Here is a 20574-nt window from a genome sequence, read left to right as displayed (position 1 = left end):
AGAGAACTGTGTTAAATACAGGCATCTAAGAACTCATCAATTATGACATGTAGTCAACATTCAATACACAAAGATGGCAATTAGGTTGAACTGTATGACCTAATTGCTGATATTTGACTGTTTTTGACCTCTAAACATGGCAATGTTACACAGTTCAACCTAATATTTACACTATGCCAGGCAACAGGGTAAGGAAGGGCTTGGGACCCCAGGACCAACTACCAAGCCATAATTCCTGTCCTGATGGAACTTACAGTCTGGTGCACTAAATCATTAATTAAAAAGTCATCTCGGACACTATCACAATGAGTGAAATAAGTCAGACAAAGAAAGACAAATATCAAATGATATCACTGATATGTGGAATCTAAAAAAAATGGGTACAAATGAACTTCTTTACAAGACAGAACTAGACTCACAGATGTAGAAAACAAACTGTGGTTACCCTGGGGTGAAGAGCAGGGAAGCAATAAAGTGGAAGATTGAGATTGACACATACACATACTATTATATATACAATGTGCATGCTTAGTCACTCCGTCGACTGCTATATATAAAATGTGTGAGCTTAGTCGCTCAGACGTGTCTGACTCTCTGCGACACCATGGGCTGTAGCCCACGAGGCTCCTCTGTCCATGGAATTCTCCAAACAAGAATACTGGAGTGGGCTGCCATTTCCTTTCTAGGGGATCTTCCTGATCCAGGGACTGAAGCCAGGTCTCCCACATTGCAGGCAAATTCTTTACCCTCTGAGCCACCAGGGAAGCCCATATGTATATAAAATACACAACTTAGATAACTAATAAGGACTTACTGTATAGCACAGAGACCTCTACTCAATACTCTGTTAGGGTCTATATGGGAAAAGAATCTAAAAAAAGAGTGGATACATGTATATGTATAACTGATTCACTTGCTGGGCACTTGAAACTACCACAGCATTGTAAATCAACTATACTCTAATAAAAACTAATAAAAACAAAACTGTTCCTATAGTAAATCTGCTCACCTTTCTTCAATATTGTCTACAGGAAGTGTTTGCATATGTGTGTTCAGGCTGACACTGTCCAAATCATGAATGCCATATATTTCCCCCCACATTATATGCTGTAATGTGCATCCCTGGGGTCTCAGACAGTAAAGAATCTGCCTGCAATGCAGGAGACCCAGGTTCCATCCCTGGGCCGGGAAGATCCCCTGGAGGAAGGCATGGCAATCCAGTCCAGTATTCTTGCCTGAGAAATCCCATGACAGAGGAGCCTGGCAGGCTACAGTCCATGGGGTCGCAGAGACTGAGGGACATGGGGACAGGACTGAGGCGACTTAGCATGCACACACGCACAAACCACCCAAGGATGGCTGTGTCTCCTCCATATAACACACAAACACATTGTTAAGCTTATTAGATTGTGTTACAGGAGACAAGTGCTGGTGCTGTAGAAATATTTGGCTAAGTGATCTAACTAATTTTGGGAAGTTACAGGTCACCTACTTGGGATTTCTGATATTGCTGATAATTCTGAATTAGGTCCTCGAAAAACAGGTCCTTACACCACATATAAACTGCCAGCAGCATACACACAGGGGGTTTCATGGGCCTTATTCAAAATATTTAAGAGAACAAACTGCTCTCAAGCACAATCCCAGTGTCTCAGAAACACCATTTACATAAACAATTGGTATGTTAATTGCAAACCAACCTTGTTTCTCTCCTAAAGCAGCATCCCCCAAGGATCTTTATTAGGTGTTCTGTTAGCCTAGTTTGAGTTATGGTATTTACTTAAAAGTACCAACAGTGAAGTTCTTGAGAAATATTTGGTAACTCAGACACTTTTCTAATTCAAACTAATCTTCATTAGTCTACGTTGTTAGGGATTTTACCATCCTATTAAGAGAAAGGAGCAAAGGCTGCACTTGGTGTAATATTCACCAAATTCTTCTACAGGACACTTCTGGTAGTGAGAACCAGAGCTAACATCGGAAAGTGGGTGGAGGGACTTCCCAGGTGGTCCAGAGGCTAAGACTCCGTGCTCCCAATGCAGAGGGCCCGGGTTCGATACCTGGTCAGGGAACTAGATCCCAAATGCTGCAACTAAGAGTTCATATGCCTCAACTTAAAGATCCCATGTGCCGCAACTAAGACCTGGTGCAGCCAAGTAAATACATGAATAAAGAGTAAAAAAATTTTAAATGAACCCATAAATAAATAAAAAAGAAAGAAAGAACGTGGGTGGGGGAAAAAAAGAAATGACAATTGGGAGAGCAGCTGTAATCCAATTCAGTCTAATACATGACACCTACATAAAGTTACACTGGAATTCCAAGCAAAGCACATGAGAACTTTAGACCCTGCACCCCCAATCTTTTGATTGATCTGATGTAATTTACTAAAAAATGTCAGTGAACAACACTAACAAGCAGGCCTCCTGTCTATTCTGTTGCATTTCTGTGAGAGCCAGCCCTGCACATGCTGTACAGACATCAATGAGCTTGGATGGCATCTTCACACGAGTTCAGCCTGTCATTGTTCGCTGTACCCGCACAGAGATTCAGTAAAACACTAGTCACATTCATGGAACATCTTGAACTCTCTTGACATAGCAAATGATCAGCAGGCCCTGTTCCCATGCCAAAGGCAAACAAAACCCGTCACCAGCAAGAAGGATGCCCAGTCTCTCCAAAAGATGCCAAGGCCCCTGTCCGGTCTCCTCTGCAGAACCTTGCCAATCTCTGGGATGCAGGCAGGATGATCAGGGACCAGCGGAGATTATGCTCTGACTGTCTTAAGAGATTAGTTACTTAAAATCCTCCACATGACTTCAGTCATCCCCCGTTACAGATGACAGAGGCAAAGCCTACTTGATTAAAGCTGAATGCCTACACATTTGAAAACGGGAAAATACGCAGAAGAAAACAAAAGTCAGATTGCTGATGGGCAGAGCATCAGCTCCAGGACATCAGGGGCTGCTGAATAAATGATGACAAGGAAGCACATACATTAACCATAGATGCATCATAAATACCACAGCCCTCTCGGCGCTTACAGTTACTTACTTTTCCCCAAAGCATAGACTGAGTCTGGCCTTATCCTCAGATGTGGCCTGGCCCTCCTGAGATTCCAAATATGGGAAATTACAGCTCTTCTGTGGTGGGGTAAGAAGGGGAAGGCAAATGTTTGTATTGCATAGTGTTTTAATTAAAACAAAGGTGACGTATCCCAGAGCCTCCTTCTCTTCTGCTGGGAGAGTTTTTCCAGGCCTTCTTCCACTCTCTCTCCATACAGGCCATCAGTTTCTCCCTCACCTCCAAAATAATTCCCCTTTAACATAAGGGGATTATGCATAAGATCTGCTAAGATTTTTCTAAAGTGAATTCAAGTCCAGAGGCACAATCATTGTCTTAACTAGTTTCAACCTTCTTAGCAGTCCACCCTTGCGGGTAGGGGGTGGGGTGGATGGACCAGGATTCAGATTCGAGTATGAGAAAGAAAAGGACGGCCGCTCCTCCCAGTTGAGAGGTACAGGGACACCCAGCTAAAAGCTATCCCCCATCCTGACGAAGGGAAGGAGAGCGACCTCAGCCGGAGCTCCGAACGCAATCTGGCTTTCCTGTAATGCAATACCAGCAGACAGATTGCAAAACTCGTCAGCAAGCTATCTTACTGTACTGGAACATCAGAAGACATTAAGAAACTGCTCAGCAAATCATCTCTAAACAGTGTCACAGAGGGTTGTCTAGCCTGGGGATGAGCCGGGAACAAATCTATCTGCACAATCACTCCTCTAATAAACTAACAGACATGTCCATCTGCGAGGCAGAATCCCCAACAGACCATTCATCTCCACATCAACACAGAATCAACGCAGAACAAAACCACTGAGGAAAACCAGAAAGGCTTCTGAAGAAAGCTGCTGGTGGAGAGAAGGCTGGCCTGGCACACAGGGTCTCCCAGGAGTAGTACCACCTGCTATGGGGCTCAGGCCAAGGCCACCAGGCACAGCTTACAACCCGCCTGGGACCTTCTGACTTAGGGGATGAAGCAGGGAGAAACACCAGGGACAGGAGAGAGAAGCGCAGACCAGTGCTGGTCAGGGATCATCCCAGGTCAAGGGAGGGCCTCTGAGAAGGGGCAGATCTGGAAGAGTCTGCCCCACCCACCTCCCACTGAGCTGACCCAGCAGCTTCCAGAAAACAGCAGTGGTGAGAGCTCCAGGTTCTGGGACTGAGTACCAGGTGTGTGTGTGTTAGTCGCTCAGTCGTGTCCAACTCTTTGAGACCCCATGCACTGCAGCCCGCCAGGCTTCTCTGTCCAGGGGATGCTCCAGGCAAGAATAGTGGAGTGGGTTTGCCACTCCCTTCTCCAGGGGATCTTCCTGACCCAGGGATCGAAAGAATGCAGATCTCTGGCACTGGCAGACAGATTCTGTACTGTCTGAGCCACCAGGGATAGGCCCAATCTTAGCGTCACCACACCCTCAACACCAAAGTCCTCGGGAGGAAGTTTGGTATGGATGCTGTCTCCTATCTGATGGCAAAGCATGTGATCATTCTAGTTTTCTTTTGTTCTGTTCTGGTGGGCTTCCCAGGTAGCACTAGTGGTTAAGAATCCACCTGCCAATTCAGGAGACACAGTTCAACCCCTGGGTCGGGAAGATCCCCTGGAGAAGAGAATACCCACTCTGGTATTCTTGCCTGGGAAATTCCATGGACAGAGGTGCCTGGGGGGGCCTACAATCCACGGAGCGGCAAAGAACTGGACACAACTAAGCGACTGAGCACAGCAACAACAGGAATTCAGAGCCAAGTATGAAAATCCCAGTTCCAATACAAAATTCCCATCAGTTAATAAAGACATTCCATATATCCGGGACTCGGGATATTTGCATATTTTCAAAGCAAAGAATTAGCCCTTACCTCTCCCCAGCCCCAGTCTCCCACCAGCATTGGTATTATCTCTTACTTCTAAAGGGCTCTTTACCAGGACTGTCTAGGGTATGTGTAATTCATGGCTGCTGAAGAAGAGTTGAGAACAAAACAAGATTTAAGAAACAGCAAGAAAAAGACTTTACCTTAGGGACAGAAAAGAGTTCCCTAACGTCAGAGGTGTTTTTAGTTAATGTTTCTATTTATCAAAGATTAAAATGCATACCAGGTGACTACTTAAAATGGTCATTATGATGTTAGCTTTTAGTTCTTGGCATCTGAGATAACAGAACAATGAGTGTTTGTAGAAGGCACTCAGGTATTTCTTGAAGGAACAGATCAAAGTCTTTTCAGGAAAGGACCGTAAGGAGGCTCTAACACAACAGAGCTCTCTGGATGGGTGGCAGCAGATCAAACCCTGATGTTTAAGAAGGGTTGGCTGTGATATGTGAATCCAACCACCATCCCTCCAAAATAGCAACTACTTTAAAAATCAGGTCTAAAGGTGAACCATCCAAGAAATCTGTTTTTGCTCCCGAGGTTTTAAAGAAAGTTCATACTAGTGAACTTGAGAAGTAACCCAACACTTTGAAATGATAATCTTTTTACAGCAATAGCTGCTCCAGCAGGACTAAAGGAAAAAAATTATCTTCCTTTGGGTTAAGGTCTTGAATGTCTGGTAGCCAGCAACCTTAAAGGTGACTCCAGTCCAGTTCACTTTAAATGGAAGAATTATTTGGGAGCTGAAAATGCAGGAAAACTTCTCATTTTTTTTCCTAGTCTATGAACAAATAAGAGCAATTGATTGACTTGGACACAAAATCCAGTATTTACAATTGTCCTCTCAATGAGTTTTAAATGGGCTTTATTTAACTCAAGATTATAATTAAGACAGTCAATAAAATATGGGTGTGCTTAATTTGTTAAATGTATGTGTTTCTAGAGAAAATATTCAGAATGAACAAGTCAATTATTTCTCTTAAGTACATTAACACTTAAGGGCAGTGTTTTCATTATGACTGTTGTTCTTGATACCACAAGACAAAATTATTCTGTTATATGGCTATTGAGTAAGACTTGCTGCTCCCTAATGACTTCACCAATTACAGCTTCTACTAGCTATAAAATAACAAAATCAGTTCTGATATGGGTATAAAATTAAGACTGAAAAAAGAGTGGAGTAAATCACCCCTTGAGAATCAAGTTGTTGAACCATATGTTCTTGTGAGTCCATTTATGTCAAAAAAGCTGTATTTGTGTGAGTGTATGAATAGAAATGAGAGGGAAAAGCCTGGGAGAATATGCTGTATCAAACTATAAAGAAGGTATGCTGCTGCTAAGTCGCTTCAGTCGTGTCCGACTCTGTGCGACCCCAGAGACGGCAGCCCACCAGGCTCCCCCATCCCTGGGATTCTCCAGGCAAGAACACTGGAGTGGGTTGCCATTTCCTTCTCCAATGCATGAAAATGAAAAGTGAAAGTGAAGTCGCTCAGTCGTGTCTGACTCTTAGCGACCCCATGGACTGCAGCCTACCAGGCTCCTCTGTCCATGGGATTTTCCAGGCAAGAGTACTGGAGTGGGGTGCCATTGCCTTCTCCGAAAGAAGGTATTTCAGACTCAAAGAGGGACATGGGGCAGGGAGGGGAACTTCCACATTTTACTTTCCGTCTGTGCTCCTGTTAATCACTGAGTCATGTCCGACTCTTTGTGATACCATGGATTGTAGCCCGCCAGGGTCCTCTGTCCACGGGATTCTGCAGGCAAGAATACTGGAGTGGGCTGTTCTCCATTTCCTTCTCTAGGCGATCTTCCCGACCCAGGAACCTGGGTCTCCCACCTTGTAGGCAGATTCTTTACCATCAGAGCCACCAGGAAAGCTTTCTGTCTGTGCTCTACTAGATTTTTACAACAGAACTATATTCATACGGCACTCCATCCAAAAAGTAAAAGTCAAAGAAATAAAGCAAGCATATATAAGCTATCTTGTGAAACTGCAACCAATAGCTCATCACCTTTCTTTTATATAACATTTTACCCTGAAGCACTTTATTTGCTGTTTTAAATTATGACTTAAATCAGTGAAAATCAAGTCTTCCTTCCCAATGTATGTGTTGCATCTAAAAGGTTGCAAAGTTTCCTTCTCTGGAGGTCTTTAGGAAAGGGGCGGGGCGGCAGGGGGAGGGTACCTGGCCAGGGCGGGGAGGCGTGGTTTGCCCTGGAGCAACAAACAGTTACTCACACAAAGATCTCCCATTCCTCCTCCTCCTCCTCCAAGCCCTTCCTACCAAAGTCAAATCAAGGTCGCCAATGCAATCAGTTAATTTTACCTAAGGAGCAAACACATCCTGGTTAAGTTACCCAAGCTCCTTACAGCTCTTAAAGTAACACTTGAGGGTGGAGAAGCTGGCCACCTTATAAGTTTCAAAAACACCTAACCATGATACCACTTCCACTAAGGTACAGACACAGGGCTAAGGTACCTAATGGATCCAGGCTATGTGTGAGCACCAAGCTGCTACTGCTAAGTCGCTTCAGTCGTGTCTGACTCTATGTGACCCCATAGACGGCAGCCCACCAGGCTCCCCCGTCCCTGGGATTCTCCAGGCAAGAACACTGGAGTGGGTTGCCATTTCCTTCTCCAATGCATGAAAGTGAAAAGTGAAAGTGAAGTCGATCAGTCGTGTCTGACTCTTCGTGACCCCGTGGACTGCGGCCCACCAGGCTCCTCTGTCCATGCAAGAGTGCTGTAGTGGGGTGCCATTGCCTTCTCCAAGCACCAAGCTAATTTTGCTTTAAAACCAGACTACTGTACCAAATGTGAGGGATCACACTGGTTATCATGTAGAAAAAACAGATTAATACTACCTACTAAATGCTGCCTTTCTAGGAGACAGAAGATTTCAAATTTATGGGACTCTTGGGGTAAGGAGAGTTAATAAAAAGGATCCCTGAGAAGACAGGCAGCCCATCTCATGACGTGGCTCCATTATCAACAACACAAACAGGATCCAAGGCCCAGCTGACAGAAGAGGTGTTTGCAGAGGTCGCCATGGAAAAGGAAGAGCAGAGTAAGGGGAAATGGGTGTTACAAACAAAACAATCAAATACATGAAAATAACTCCAATTTAAGGCAATCCTGAACAGATCCCACAACATCAAAGAATTATAAGGGAAAAGAACACATAGCTGGTATCAGATTTCTTCCCTGCTTTAATAAAGGAAAGGTCTGGGGACCTGTAAATTGATGGCAAGAGGTCCCCACAAGAACACTAGACACTGATCTCTTTGAGTTGTTTTGTTAGGATTATGATGAACAAAAGCTCTTCCTTCAGTACAAAAACAGGTTCCCTTTACTTCCACTCAAGACCCCCCACCTCCAGTAATGTCCCCTACCCTCTCTGTCACTTCTCCTATCTACACACATCTACAGCTCTCTGGTATCTGCCATCTGTCTCTGGCCCAAATACCTACACCAACCGACAACTCCAATTCTTCCAACCAGCACCTTTAGGACCCAGGCCCACTGACACTAGGGCTTCCCCACCCCTTCAGAAGGCTTCTTGGGACTTCCTGGTGGTCCAGGAGGTAAAATTCCGTGCTTCCAAACCACGGGGCCCAGGTTCGATCCCTAGTCAGGGAACTAAGATCCCATATGCTACAACTAAGACTCAGTGCAGCTAAATAAATAAACAAATAAGAAGTCTTCTCAAAGCATCCCCTTGTGTCCTGGTGTCCTCCATTCCACAATTCTGCGAGGACCTCACTCTCTTATTATTAAAAAAAAAAAAAAAAACTGCCTCAAATTCCAGCCCAGGCAGAAAATGTTTCCAGATTGAGCATTTGAGGGCTACTCCAGTCACACCCCTTCCCTGGACAAAGAATTCCCTTTACTCCTGCTTAGCTGAAGGCACGAATAAACTTGCCTGGCCTCTCCTTCCCCAACAAGACAACAGTCCTTGGAGAGCCTGTGGTTGTCCACTTGCAAAAAGTCATCTACCACACTTTTTTTTTTTCACCCCCGGCTTTAGCATACCACCTCGAGGGCAGGAACATGGTTGTGCAAAACCTGGATCACCCAGACGAAGGGAAATGATGCAGTATTCAGATGAATTTCATTAGACGGCTGGGCAGAAACTTTGCTTCAACTCTCATTATCATAAAGCCTATTATAAAGCTTTTTAAGACCCATCTGACCACTTCCCAGCCTGAGTGGAGTTAATATAATTTAATCTTTGATTCAGAATCTTCCAGGGCCCCTAGGCTCATCCTTCTCTTTTGCTACTATAATTAGAGTTGTGGAGATGGAGAGACGAGGCTGACAGTGGCTTGGAATGCCAGTTTTTAGAATCAATCCCTGCTGCTGCCATCTTGTGATTTCACCTTCCTGAAAGTGGAGTTCAAAAATAAAAGCAAAATCCCACTTAACTGGGGTTCCAGTTAAGGGAGGCCCACTGCCATGGTCTTTGTTAAGTGTCTACCACTGGGGTCCATCATTAGTCACTTAATAAAGGGGTCTTGATGAGGGAATTTGGCACAATGTGATTTTCTACACATAAGAAGCTTGATTTTGATGCAACCACTCATGTCTCTGAAAATCAGAGGCATTCACACACAGGTGTCCTAAATTTCCTTAAATTAAAATCCAAGCCTTTACAAGGAATAGCTGTGCTCACGTTGAAGCAGCAAAGAAACAGGTGTCCAATCACGGTGAACAAGGAACTCCCAAAGGAACCTACAGATACTAATCACGGTGCCATAGCTCAGAGTGCACAAGGCCAGGGACCACAAGAGGCCACTGAGTAGAGCCACGTCTTCCAGTTCCTGGGCCAGGGCTCAGCAGAAGTGGTCTGCCTGGGCTCCAGGGACCCAGTCTAAGCCCAAATCCCAAACTCAGTTATAGTCCAAACCAAATCTCTGTGTCCGGCATCATCCCACATGAACTGGTCCCTAAAACCACTGACAGTCATTTATCCAGTCCCTAAAGGGCCACTCTGCCATCATTATGACTGCTGATGCCTCTGCATTAGCAGGACTCTCCTGGGAAGAGAACAGCCTCCTCAGACAAAGCCCACCCATTTCTGAAAGCCCAGCCCAAGACTTCTTCCACAGGGTTTTTGCTGACAACTACTGATTACATTGAACTTTACTTTGAACTTCACAGGGATCTGTGGACAGAATTCAGGAGATAGATGAATTTGAATGAGAAAAAAACTGCATCCTTATTTTCACTAATCTCTTAAGTGAATGTTGGGGCTTCCCTGGTGGCTCATCAGTAAAGAATCCGCCTGCAACACAGGAGATACGGGTTCGATCACTGAGTTGGGAAGATCCCCTGGAGAAGGAAATGGCAACCCACTCCAGTATTCTTGCCTGAAAAATGCCATGGACAGAGGAGCCTGACAGGCTACAGTCCATGAGGACGCTAGAGTCAGACACATGTTAGCGACTAAACAAGAAAGTAAATAGCTGTTCCTTTGATTATGAATGCAGGTAAGTATCATGGTAATATATTCAAGACCTGTGACTCTGTCACAATACAAATCACACATACTTTCATATCACATCACAGTGGATGCAGATACCTCAAAACATCATTTGCACCCTTCACTTCACCAAAATTACACAACTGTTAGATCTTGTTATTTAATGTGTAATTAAAGAAGTTTAGTGCTATGTTATAAATTTGTTTTTGTTAATATTTTGGTGAGGGTATTTCAATAAAATTGTTTTTCCCTAATCCTATGTTATATATTTATGCATTTGAGAACGTTATCCTAGGAAGAGGTCCATAGACTTCAGCAGCTTGCCAAAAGGATCCATTTTGGATCCTTTTTTCCTTCACAAAAAAGGTGAAGAACCCCTGTTTGGTGGAGTAAACGCACAAGCACTATAGCCAGACAAGGCTGGATTCAAATCCAAGCTCTGTCAATTTTGAGCTCTTTCCTTTTGAGCAAAATGATTTAAACTCCCTGAGTTTTGAATTTCCTCATCTTGATCAAGAGAGCTGATACAGAAACAACACCTACCTTGTGAAATCATTCATTCATCAAAAAATTAAATGAACAGCTACTTCGCTCCAGGCACACAGCTGAGTTCTAGGGCTACAGTAGTGAACACGCCAGAGATGGTCCCTACACACTTTATACAGAAGGTCATGCTATAGAAAGTGTTTACCAGTGACTGGCACCTAAGAATTCTATAAACAATGCTACCACTAAAACCACCACTCTGAGTGTCCAATTACATGCTGATTTGTGTTGCTTCATGTAACAGCTGGTTTATCTAGCTCTTGTCTTCCTATTAAGGATTCTAAGACACCAGGGGAGGCGACTCATACTCAGACAGACAACTTGTAGGATGAAAGAACATGGGATTTGAACCAAGTGGTCCTAGTTTCAAAACCCTGTTCTGCCACTTCCTAGCTTTGTAAGTGTCCCAGAGACCAGTACCTGTCCCTGCTAAATCTGTTCTCTCCTTCCCGTGTAACAGAACCCTAGTTTTTGGCTGGACACTGAGAATTAAGGATATTTCCAAGCCTTCCTTGCAGCAAAGTATGGTCATGTGACCAAGTTCTAACCAATGGGGATGTAAGCAGAAGTGAGGGGTACACTTCTGGGAAATGTCCTTAAATTAAAAGGGCATGCCCTTTACCAATTCTTTTCCTCCTTCCTGATGGTTGGGGTTAACACAGCCATCTTGGACTATGAGATGATCTTGGGAATAAAGGCACGCACTTGAAACAAGGCAGAAAGGGTCTGGGTCCGTATGGCTGTGGAGCACCATTTCAAGCTGGCACAGTCATCTAAAGAATTGATGCTTTCGAACTGTGTGCTGGAGAAGGCTCTTGAGAGTCCCTTGGACAGCAAGGAGATCAAACCAGTCAATCCTAAAGGAAATCAACCCTGAATATTCATTGGAAGGACTGATGCTGAAGCTGAAGTTCCAATACTTTGGCCACCTGATGCAAAGAGCTGACTCACTAGAAAAGACTCTGATGCTGGGAAAGATTGAGGGCAAGAGGAGAAGGGGACAACAGGGGATGAGATAGTTGCATGGCATCACTGACTCAATGGACATGAGTTTGAGTAAACTCTGGGAGACACTGAAGGACAGGGGGTTGTCCTTCACTGAAGTTCATGGGGTCACAAAGAGTCGGACACGACTTAGTGACTAAACAACAGTCATCTACCTCCAGGTGAGTTCCTGAACCTTCCTAGACCTCAATATCCCCAACTACAGAAAGAGGATAATGTAAGGTCTCTATCTGGCAGGACTGAGGACTCAAAGAGAAAGGACTTCTTCACAGCAAGGGCTAGAGTTAGGAGAGGTGGTAACACTACTATTCTCTTGCTGCAGTAACAGACGTAGGAGACTGGGACATCTTAAAACAACCCTGGGTACCCAGGGGTGGCTCAATGACTCATACAGTTGAAAGGCATCTTAGCTAGCCTAGTCCTGACAAGAATTCCCTTCTCTGGCATCCTTGTCAAATGGTCCCCAGGAAAGGGAAGGGCATTGCTTCTGGCAAAATTGTTGGGACAGTAGTGTTGACGCATCCATAAACCACAATCCTTGTCTTCTTCCATCAGAACCCTTTCCCTGACTGCTCCTAGCCACCTTGCTGCTTTCCTCTGCCTCCTCCCTCTCCTCAGCCTTTGATCACCCCAGTCCTGCCTCTGAGCTCACTCCCACCAGAACCTCAAAGTTCCTTTCGATCTCTTTTGGAAGCACTCTCTGGCCTCTCCCCTAAGAAGCTTTCCCCGACTGGGAAAGAACTGATCACTTCCTCAGTCCACGGTATTCAAATGAGAGGCTTTTCAAACTCTACAAATGAAAATTCTCTCCCACTGGAGAAGAGCAAGAATGACCATGAGCCACTCACAAGTTCTCTGTGTCCATCCGGGGATGTCCCAGTCTCCTACATTTTTCACTGCGAACACTTCCAAGCTATTTCATCTTGTTTGCAACATCAGCACTGGACTAGAAGGCATAACTCTTCATGGTTATGCAAAATCACAATTTGCTTTATGTGCCTAAAGCTTATATTCATCTTTCCTGATTATTCCCTTCCTGCTCTCGCAGCCACAAATCCTATTCTGTCTCCCCCTGACACTGTGGTCACCTCTCCATGTCTCTGTCACTCATGCAGGGCTGCTCCCAGGCACGGGCACAGCTGCAAGCAGCCTCTCCTCATTCCCTCTTTCACACTCAAGCCACATCCACACCAGCCCCTACTCTCTCTTCTCTTCTGCCCCTCTGGCTCCACCCATTCTCAGCAGTGGAAACTTTATACTATCCTCGTGGCTCAATCAGGCCCATGCTTAAGATGGCTTTAGAACTGGGACAAGGGTAGCCATAGCAGCTGATGGTTCCCTAGTGAGGTGGGCACTCACAGGTGCAAAAGGAAGAAACAAGACACAGTGGTCAAGACGGCAGGAATTGGTACCCAGGCAGGCGGAAAAGGAGAAACCTGACCTAAAGCCTAGACAGTGGCAAAGGAAGGGAGCAGAAAACATGGGTCTGATGATGGCGAGGGGGAGACAAGCATCTTGGATTTACCCTGTTTACTCCTTACACACTGTCACAGGGATTTCTAACTCAAACTGCCCCTTCTAGAGGCTGGCAGCATGTGGATCAGTCTCATTTTGCAGAACACTTAACCTTGATCCTACTTTTTACAAACAAAATTTTATTCCAAGCATGTGACCCACCTGGACACAAAACCTTGAGCATCTTTGCTATTTTCAATTCATATTACACATTAATTTTCATTACACAGCAAGAATGATGATGCATGAATCAGACCACACCAGGCTGCAAGCGGGTTATAAGACCCCAACCTGGGTTTTGTTCCCTCCACAAAGACCTGCTGGTCTCCAAGGTTAAAAAGTAGTAGTCACTCCCCCTCCCCGCCATGCTGCCAGCCATCGAGTGATGAGAAAAGGTGAGATTTCACTAGTAGGGATCAAAAAAACCCAGGCCCTCCACAGCTCTAAACCTCCCCACTGTCACCCAGGTGTGGTCTTCGGCCACCACTCCCCTTCAGCACCACCCTGACACTCATTTTCCTCCATGGCACCTGTTCACACTTGAGGCTGGGAGTAGAAGACAAAAGTGGCCCCAGCTCCACTCCACAGAGCAGCCCAGAGGGAAACAGCAGGGGGACCAGCTGGCAGCCTTACATTTCTGGAGCAGCCAGGAGAAGCAAAAGGCACAAATGCCACATTTCCTTGTCTTCCCATCGGTGGTTCCATCTCCTGCCCTGGGCCCCACCCTTCCACTCAGCCCTCTTTCATGCCTTAGCCACACCGTCCACCCCACACCCAAGCTTCCTGGAGGGCTTTCCCTACTTGTCTCTTGAATCCACATGAGTCACTAACCACTGATTTTAAACCCAGACACTAAGTGAATGGCAAATACCAATACAATATTTAGTATTGGTGAATGGAGACCTACCCGTCTTCTTAATTCTGCCTGAGCACACAAGAGACAGGGAGACACTGACCCACACCTGGGCCGAAGACTGACTAACTTGCTGCCGGACTGGGTGTCTGTGTGAGTGCTGCGGAGGGGAGCGCAGAGCCGGCCGTGGGGAACTCACTCTCACTCGCTGGATCCCTAACTCGGCTGCACTTTGGAATTACCTAGGACAGCTAAAAGATACATGCCTGGGTCGTCCTCCCAAAGAACCTGGTTTAACTGCTCTGGGGTTGCTGCCTGGACATCGAGATTTCTTTAAAGCTCTCCCAGCGATTCTGGGCTTCCCAGGTGGCTCAGATGGTAAAGAATCCGCCTGCAATGCAGGAGATCCGGGTTTGATCCCTGAGTTGGGATGATCCCCTGGAGGAGGAAATGGCACCCCACTCCAGTATTCTTGCCTGGAAAATCCCATGGACAAAGGAACCTTATGGGCTCCAGTCCATGGGGCCCCAAAGAGTTGAACACGACTGAGCTCACAGGCACACATTATGTGCCCTAGATATTTTTCAAAGCAGTCAAGACATTTACAATACCTTATAACCTTTAACTGTCAGGACAATCCTTAGAGGTATCACTCGATTTTACTGAGATTCAGACATCAATCACTGTCAGGCCGAGATCTGACCTCGGGTTCTCCCATCTCCAAAGTCCACTCTCTTTCTGCCCTTCTGTGAACTCTTGCAAGGGAGTAGACAATGCATGAAAGCAATCTCCACTGGTAGCAGGTCACAAGTCCCATAAATGCAAGACACCAAGATGTGGAGATGGAAACGCCACAAGCAGCAATGATGTCCTCTTCTGAATACAGGGGACTGAGCTGTACCCAGAGAGCAGAGGGGGTGTTCAGCTGTGAAGTCTAAGGAGATGGAGGGAGAGGATGTACCACATCCGGCCAGGGAGCTTATCCTCAACCCAAGATACCGTATTTAAGACTAAGACAGCATTCAAGGGCGTGGAAAGCACTACTGAATCTGAGAATGTTGGGCAAAGGGTTGGGGGGTGGGAGGGCTCTTCAATGGGAGAGAATCCTTAAGAAAGGTGTCAAGGGTTCACCTCTCAAGCCAGAGTTTCTCCATCCAAGCTAAGCATCCTGACCTTCCGTGGGGGCACAAAACCCAGTCCAAGCACAGCCCCTATCAGGCACCATCCCTCTAGTGTCTCTTCTTCCCAGAACTATGATCTTAACTTCCTTGGGGAGGGGACATATGACCAGACCCTCAAACATTTTATCTACAGATCACTTACATGAGGCAAAGCTTCAACCCTTATTCCACCCATTCCTACTTCCCCCCTCAAAAAACCCACCATCATTGTCAACTTTCCAAACCAACTTTCCCAAGAGTGGGAATAATGTTGCCATTTCAGATTAGGAATTGATGTGGAGCAACACAGACGAGAAGAGGAAGACGCTGAAGCACTACGTTTAGAAAATACAAGAAACCAATCCATAATCCATATGGAAGTCCCTCAACATTGACCGAGATGGGGGAGGGGGGGTGGTCAGGGACGGGTGGACCCCACAGCAAGGCCCAGGACAGATACTAAGGACAGCTAGTGTCCTTCTTCAAGACAACGAACAATATGCCTCCCGGGTCAGAAACGGGGCTCTGGGTACTCTAGTCCAACCTGTGACACACACCGCCGTCTCCCGGGGTCCCCCCCAAGCCGTGTTGATGGGAAAGAACCACAAGGAATTACAGGAACCAGGAGCAGGTTAAACTTTCCATCGATCGCGCTGATAAGCAGCACCACTTACCCAGCACAGCCAGACAGCTCAGCACTGGGAAAAAGCACTTCATGTCGGCAGCCAAGAGGAGACACGACGCTCGGCGCTTCCTCTCCTCCCAGCTCTTAATCTCTCCTTTCTGGCAATCCACTTATAGCTCCAGAGGACAGTTTTGGAAACAGAACTCAATTCAGGGAATGAGAACAGGTTAAGGAGCTCATCAGGAGGGAGTGTGGGGGCGGGGAGGGGCGGCGGGTGGCAAATGTTAAACTCCTCTACGCTAAAGGAAGGGTCCAGAACAATTCGGAAGGCGCTCGAGGCTCCTGCCACATCCTGTGCCTTGTGGCTTCCACTGGAATTGTACACTGCTGTGGATTAATCCTCAAGGAAAAGGAAAAAGAGAGTCTGAGAAAATCCTTTCATCCACTGATTATACAGAAATGTCCTTGGCTTCCCGGTGAAGGTGTCTGTAATCTCCCTCATTCGGATTCCACGAAAGGGAACACGGCAGGTTTTGTCAAAACCTTTGACGGCCAAATCGCCCTGGCTGACATCGCCTGCTTTGGGTTTCTTCATCAAAAAGTCCGTCCCCATCCATGGCGGGGCTGCCACCTGCCCTAGACCTGCCCGAAACACACGAAGCAACTTGGCGTTCGTCCGGCAGCCCTGAAGCAGTCCCACAATGCCAGCAGATTTCTAAAACAAACACAACAGAGATTTATTCGAGGCAAGCACGGCTGCAGCACAACCAAGAGGGACTGAGCGACACTTGGGTCCCGATCCGGGATCAGGACGGTCCACCTTTGCGGTCTGACCTTGGCTAAGTCGCTACCTTCGCCTCCGCCTCAGTTTCCCCGCCCAGAGTAGAGCAATCATGGGAAGCCCGATTGTTCCTGCAATACTTTTACCAAACGCTTCACTCCAGGGAATTCCCTCCGCCTCCCACCAAGCCCGGGCGCCGCGGGTAGCCCCACCCTCCGCGGGGGCAAATCTGGAAGGGGCTCCGAGGTGGGGCAGCCACTCCCGGTTCCACCCTCGGCACCCGCCCCAAACGTGGGAGCTCGGCTCGCGCCGCGTCCCAGGTGGCCCCGCTATTGTTTTACCTTCCTGGGTGTTTATTTTTCGCTGACTGGAAAGAAAAGAGGAGGGAGAAAAGATACCGGGGCTCCGCTTTCGCTGCCGGGGCGCGCTCGCCGCGCGCCCGACCGGCCCGGGGAGGGGTCTCGCGCCGACCCCCGAGCGCAGCCGGCGCCGGGCCCGCCGCTGCCCCTCCCGCCGCCCTCCCCCGGGCTCCGGCTCCCTTCGCTGCCGCCCCTCCCCGCGCCGCCCGCGCGCCCACCGGATACCAACCTCGCCGCCGGCCCTCTCCCTGCGCGCGTGGGTCTGTCGGTCCTTCCGCCCGGCGCACGCCTCTGGGGACGCACAGCCTCCTTCCTCTGCTCCCGCAGCTACACCGGCAGCCGCGCTCCGGCCCCTCCCCAGGCCCCACCCCCTTCACCCGGCCCGCGGCACCCCGGCCAGCCCAGCGCGGGGAGAAGGCGGCGGCCTCGGCGAGAGGCACCGCCCCCGGGCCCGCCCCTTCCCACCACCCCTTCCCCACCCCCCCGACCCCTGGAGAAGGGCTACCGCTCTGGGGGACGGCCTTGGGGCTCCGCGCGCCGCTGGTGGCGCCTCACCCGCACCTGCGGGTGGCAAACGCCACCCGAGAACCTGGGCGCAGCTGGCGTGGGGGCCGGGCAGCTCTAAAAGTTAATCGGGGGGGCTCACGCGCACACTACCCGGCCACCGACAGGATGCACAGGCCCTTCCCAAAGCCCAGCAAAGGACCCCGGAGCCTGCAAGAGGGCGGCCGGGAGCGCGTCCCCTGTCTGGGAAACATAAACAAAGCCCTTTGCAGGAGACTTGAATCTGCTCATGATCCCCACACTGCACTTCACGCTGAGACAAAATTTCCTAGACTTTGCGATTCGAATTGGACTCTGGAAGAAGTCTGGATTCTAACCTCGGCTCCTCCACTTCCCCGCTGCCTATCTCCGCCGAGTTATCTAACAGCCCTGTGCCTCAGTTTCCCCCCACCTGTTATATGAAGAAATGGCCTGTGCTTAATCGGGTTATATGAGATGACACGCTTGTAAAACACTTAGGATGGTGCCTGCTACATCTTAAGCACTCAGTAAAATGTAAGCTATAATTATTTTATGAGGAACACTCCAAGCAAATACAATTTCATTCATTCAAAACTTGTCCAACACACATACTCAGGTACTGGGTGAGCACAGACTAAAGGTGACCAACGTGGAATAGGACAGTCTTGCCCCTGGAGCTTGCAGTCTAGTAAGGAGATCATAGAACAGGTATGGCAAGAAAAGTAGAGTGTTGAAGAAGCCCATGCAAGGTCCCTGAACTTGTGTTGAGGGGTCAAGGCATGAGGAGGATGAGGGGTTGATCAGGTCAGGTGCAGGGAAGGCTTCTCAGAGGAAATGAACACCAGGTAGAATCTAAAGGAGCAGAAGGAGGCACCAAGGGCAGAGAAAATGGGGAGGGGAGGTCTGACAGGCTGCTGAATCAATAATCTCAAGGGGCAGGAGTGGAGAGACAGTGGTCCAGTTAGGGGACCAGAAATCTTTGTTAGGCCCAAACTTGTCTGTAAGAAAGAAGTGACAGGGACTTCCCTAGCAGTCCAGTGGTTATGCAATCACCTGCCAATGCAGGAGGCACCAGAAGAATCCCTTGTCAAGGAATTAAGATCCCACATGCCTCCTGGCAGCTAAGCCTGCATCCTGCAAGGAAGACTCAGTGCAGCCAAAAATAACTTTAAAAAGAAAAGAAGGAAGTGACAAGAAATAGGAAGAGAAGAAATCAGGTGTCAGAACCTGGAGGGCTTTGTCTGGTGTGTTAAGGGTTTTGGACTTTAGCCCAGAGTCATAGCAAATCCCCTGAAAATTTTGAGTCAGGTAGTATTGACATCAGATGTACATTCTAGAAAGACCACTTTGGCCTAGGTGTGGAGGATGGAGGGAAAGGGAATTCTATGGGAGGTTAGCCATCTCCAGACAAGAGATGATGATGGCCAGGACCATAGAAACAGAAGAATGAGTGGGTCAGGAGCTAGGTTCTGTGGAATACCAGGTTGAGAGTGAGGAACAGGGCAGAAAAACCAGTGCAGTCTCAGCAACTGAGATGAGAATACGTAGGATCAGCGTTAGAAATACTCAAGAGGCATGCAATGAAGACGTCCAAAAAGCAACTGGAATGGGATGATGGTAGAGTGGAATTCCAAAGTGAGAAACGGATATGGGTTTGTAAGGTATTTTTCACCTCATTGGACAGTGTAACAGTAAAAATATTTAGTGGAGAAATAGTCTGATAATTCACTGATAGCAAAAAAAAAAAAAAAGTTAATTACCCCTCCCCTCTCCAGGGTGCAGGCAATGAAGGACATGCTACGGAGATGCAAAAATAACTAAGGGGTCTTATTTGCCCTCACCCTTCTCTCTTGGCTGGAAATTTCTTGTGGGCAGCAACTGCCCTTTAATTATTATTTATCCCAAACAACTCTTGACATTGTGATCTGCATACAATAATTACACTATAAATACTTCAACTGAATTGAATTAAATTAAATTTTCATCACATCTGCCAAGTATTGTATTGAAAATCTCTTCTTGTGTTAAATATTACCTCTTTCCCCCAAGATAACCATGACGCCGGCATCTCTCACTTCTCCTTATCTGCTGTGAAAGCGGCTCAGTCATGTCCGATTCTTTGCGACCCCATGGACTGTCCGTGGAATTCTCTAAGCCAGAATACTGGAGTGGGTGGCCTTTCCCCTAGACACCTTCTTTTATTTACTGAGCATCTACTATGTGTCAAGAAAACTCTCCGCTCTCACGGTGCTTCCATTCTCATGGGAAACACAGACAATGAGACAAATATATGACACAATATGTGTTCTGAGGAAAAGTGAGATAAGGGAATTAAGCGTGTCTGTGTGGGGCTTAAGGGGAGTGACATTTGAGCAGAGATCTGACTAGAAGGGCTTCCCAGGTGGCACTAGTGGTAAAGAACCTGCCTGCCAATGCAGGAGACATAAGATACACAGGTTCAATCCCTGGATCAGGAAGATCCCCTGGAGAAGGGCATGACAACCCACTGCAGTATTCTTGCCTGGAGAACTCCATGGACAGAGGAGCCTGACAGGCTATAGTCCATGGGGTCACAAAGAATGACGCAACTGAAGTGACTTAGCATACAAGCACGCTGATTAGAAAGAGTGAGTAAGCCCTGGAGATCTCTAGAGAAAGAGCATTCCAAGCATAGGGAATAGCAAGTACTGGCTCCTTAACATGCTTTGATAATAGGTGTGTTCATGTGCCTGAAATGGCATGGGCAAGAAGGAGAAGGAGAGATATGAGCAGGGAGGTTGCAGAGCCTAAATCCTGTTC

At 47.3% G+C, this 20574-nt stretch overlaps 1 protein-coding gene across 4 annotated transcripts in view; it reads right to left on the bottom strand.

Moving 5' to 3' along the window:
* IGSF3 (immunoglobulin superfamily member 3) overlaps positions 1-17569 on the bottom strand; it is a 130098-nt gene extending 112529 nt beyond the window's left edge. For 2 of the 4 annotated variants that reach the window (XM_061409989.1, XM_061410006.1), the window contains exons 1-2: positions 17480-17569; positions 16160-16825 (exon numbers count right to left, since the gene is read on the bottom strand). In XM_061409989.1, coding sequence (XP_061265973.1) covers positions 16160-16202 — 43 coding nt within the window. In that variant the 5' untranslated portion in view covers positions 16203-16825; positions 17480-17569. The remainder of the gene's footprint in view (positions 1-16159; positions 16826-17479) is intronic. The other 2 variants (XM_061409998.1, XM_061410016.1) reach the window with 1 other exon arrangement.
* Between the last annotated feature and the right edge of the window lie 3005 nt (positions 17570-20574).

Source organism: Bos javanicus, chromosome 3, assembly GCF_032452875.1.
Source record: "Bos javanicus breed banteng chromosome 3, ARS-OSU_banteng_1.0, whole genome shotgun sequence".
Taxonomy (NCBI): domain Eukaryota; kingdom Metazoa; phylum Chordata; class Mammalia; order Artiodactyla; family Bovidae; genus Bos; species Bos javanicus.
Note: the sequence above shows the minus strand (reverse complement) of the source record. Positions and strands in the feature narration are given on the sequence as shown.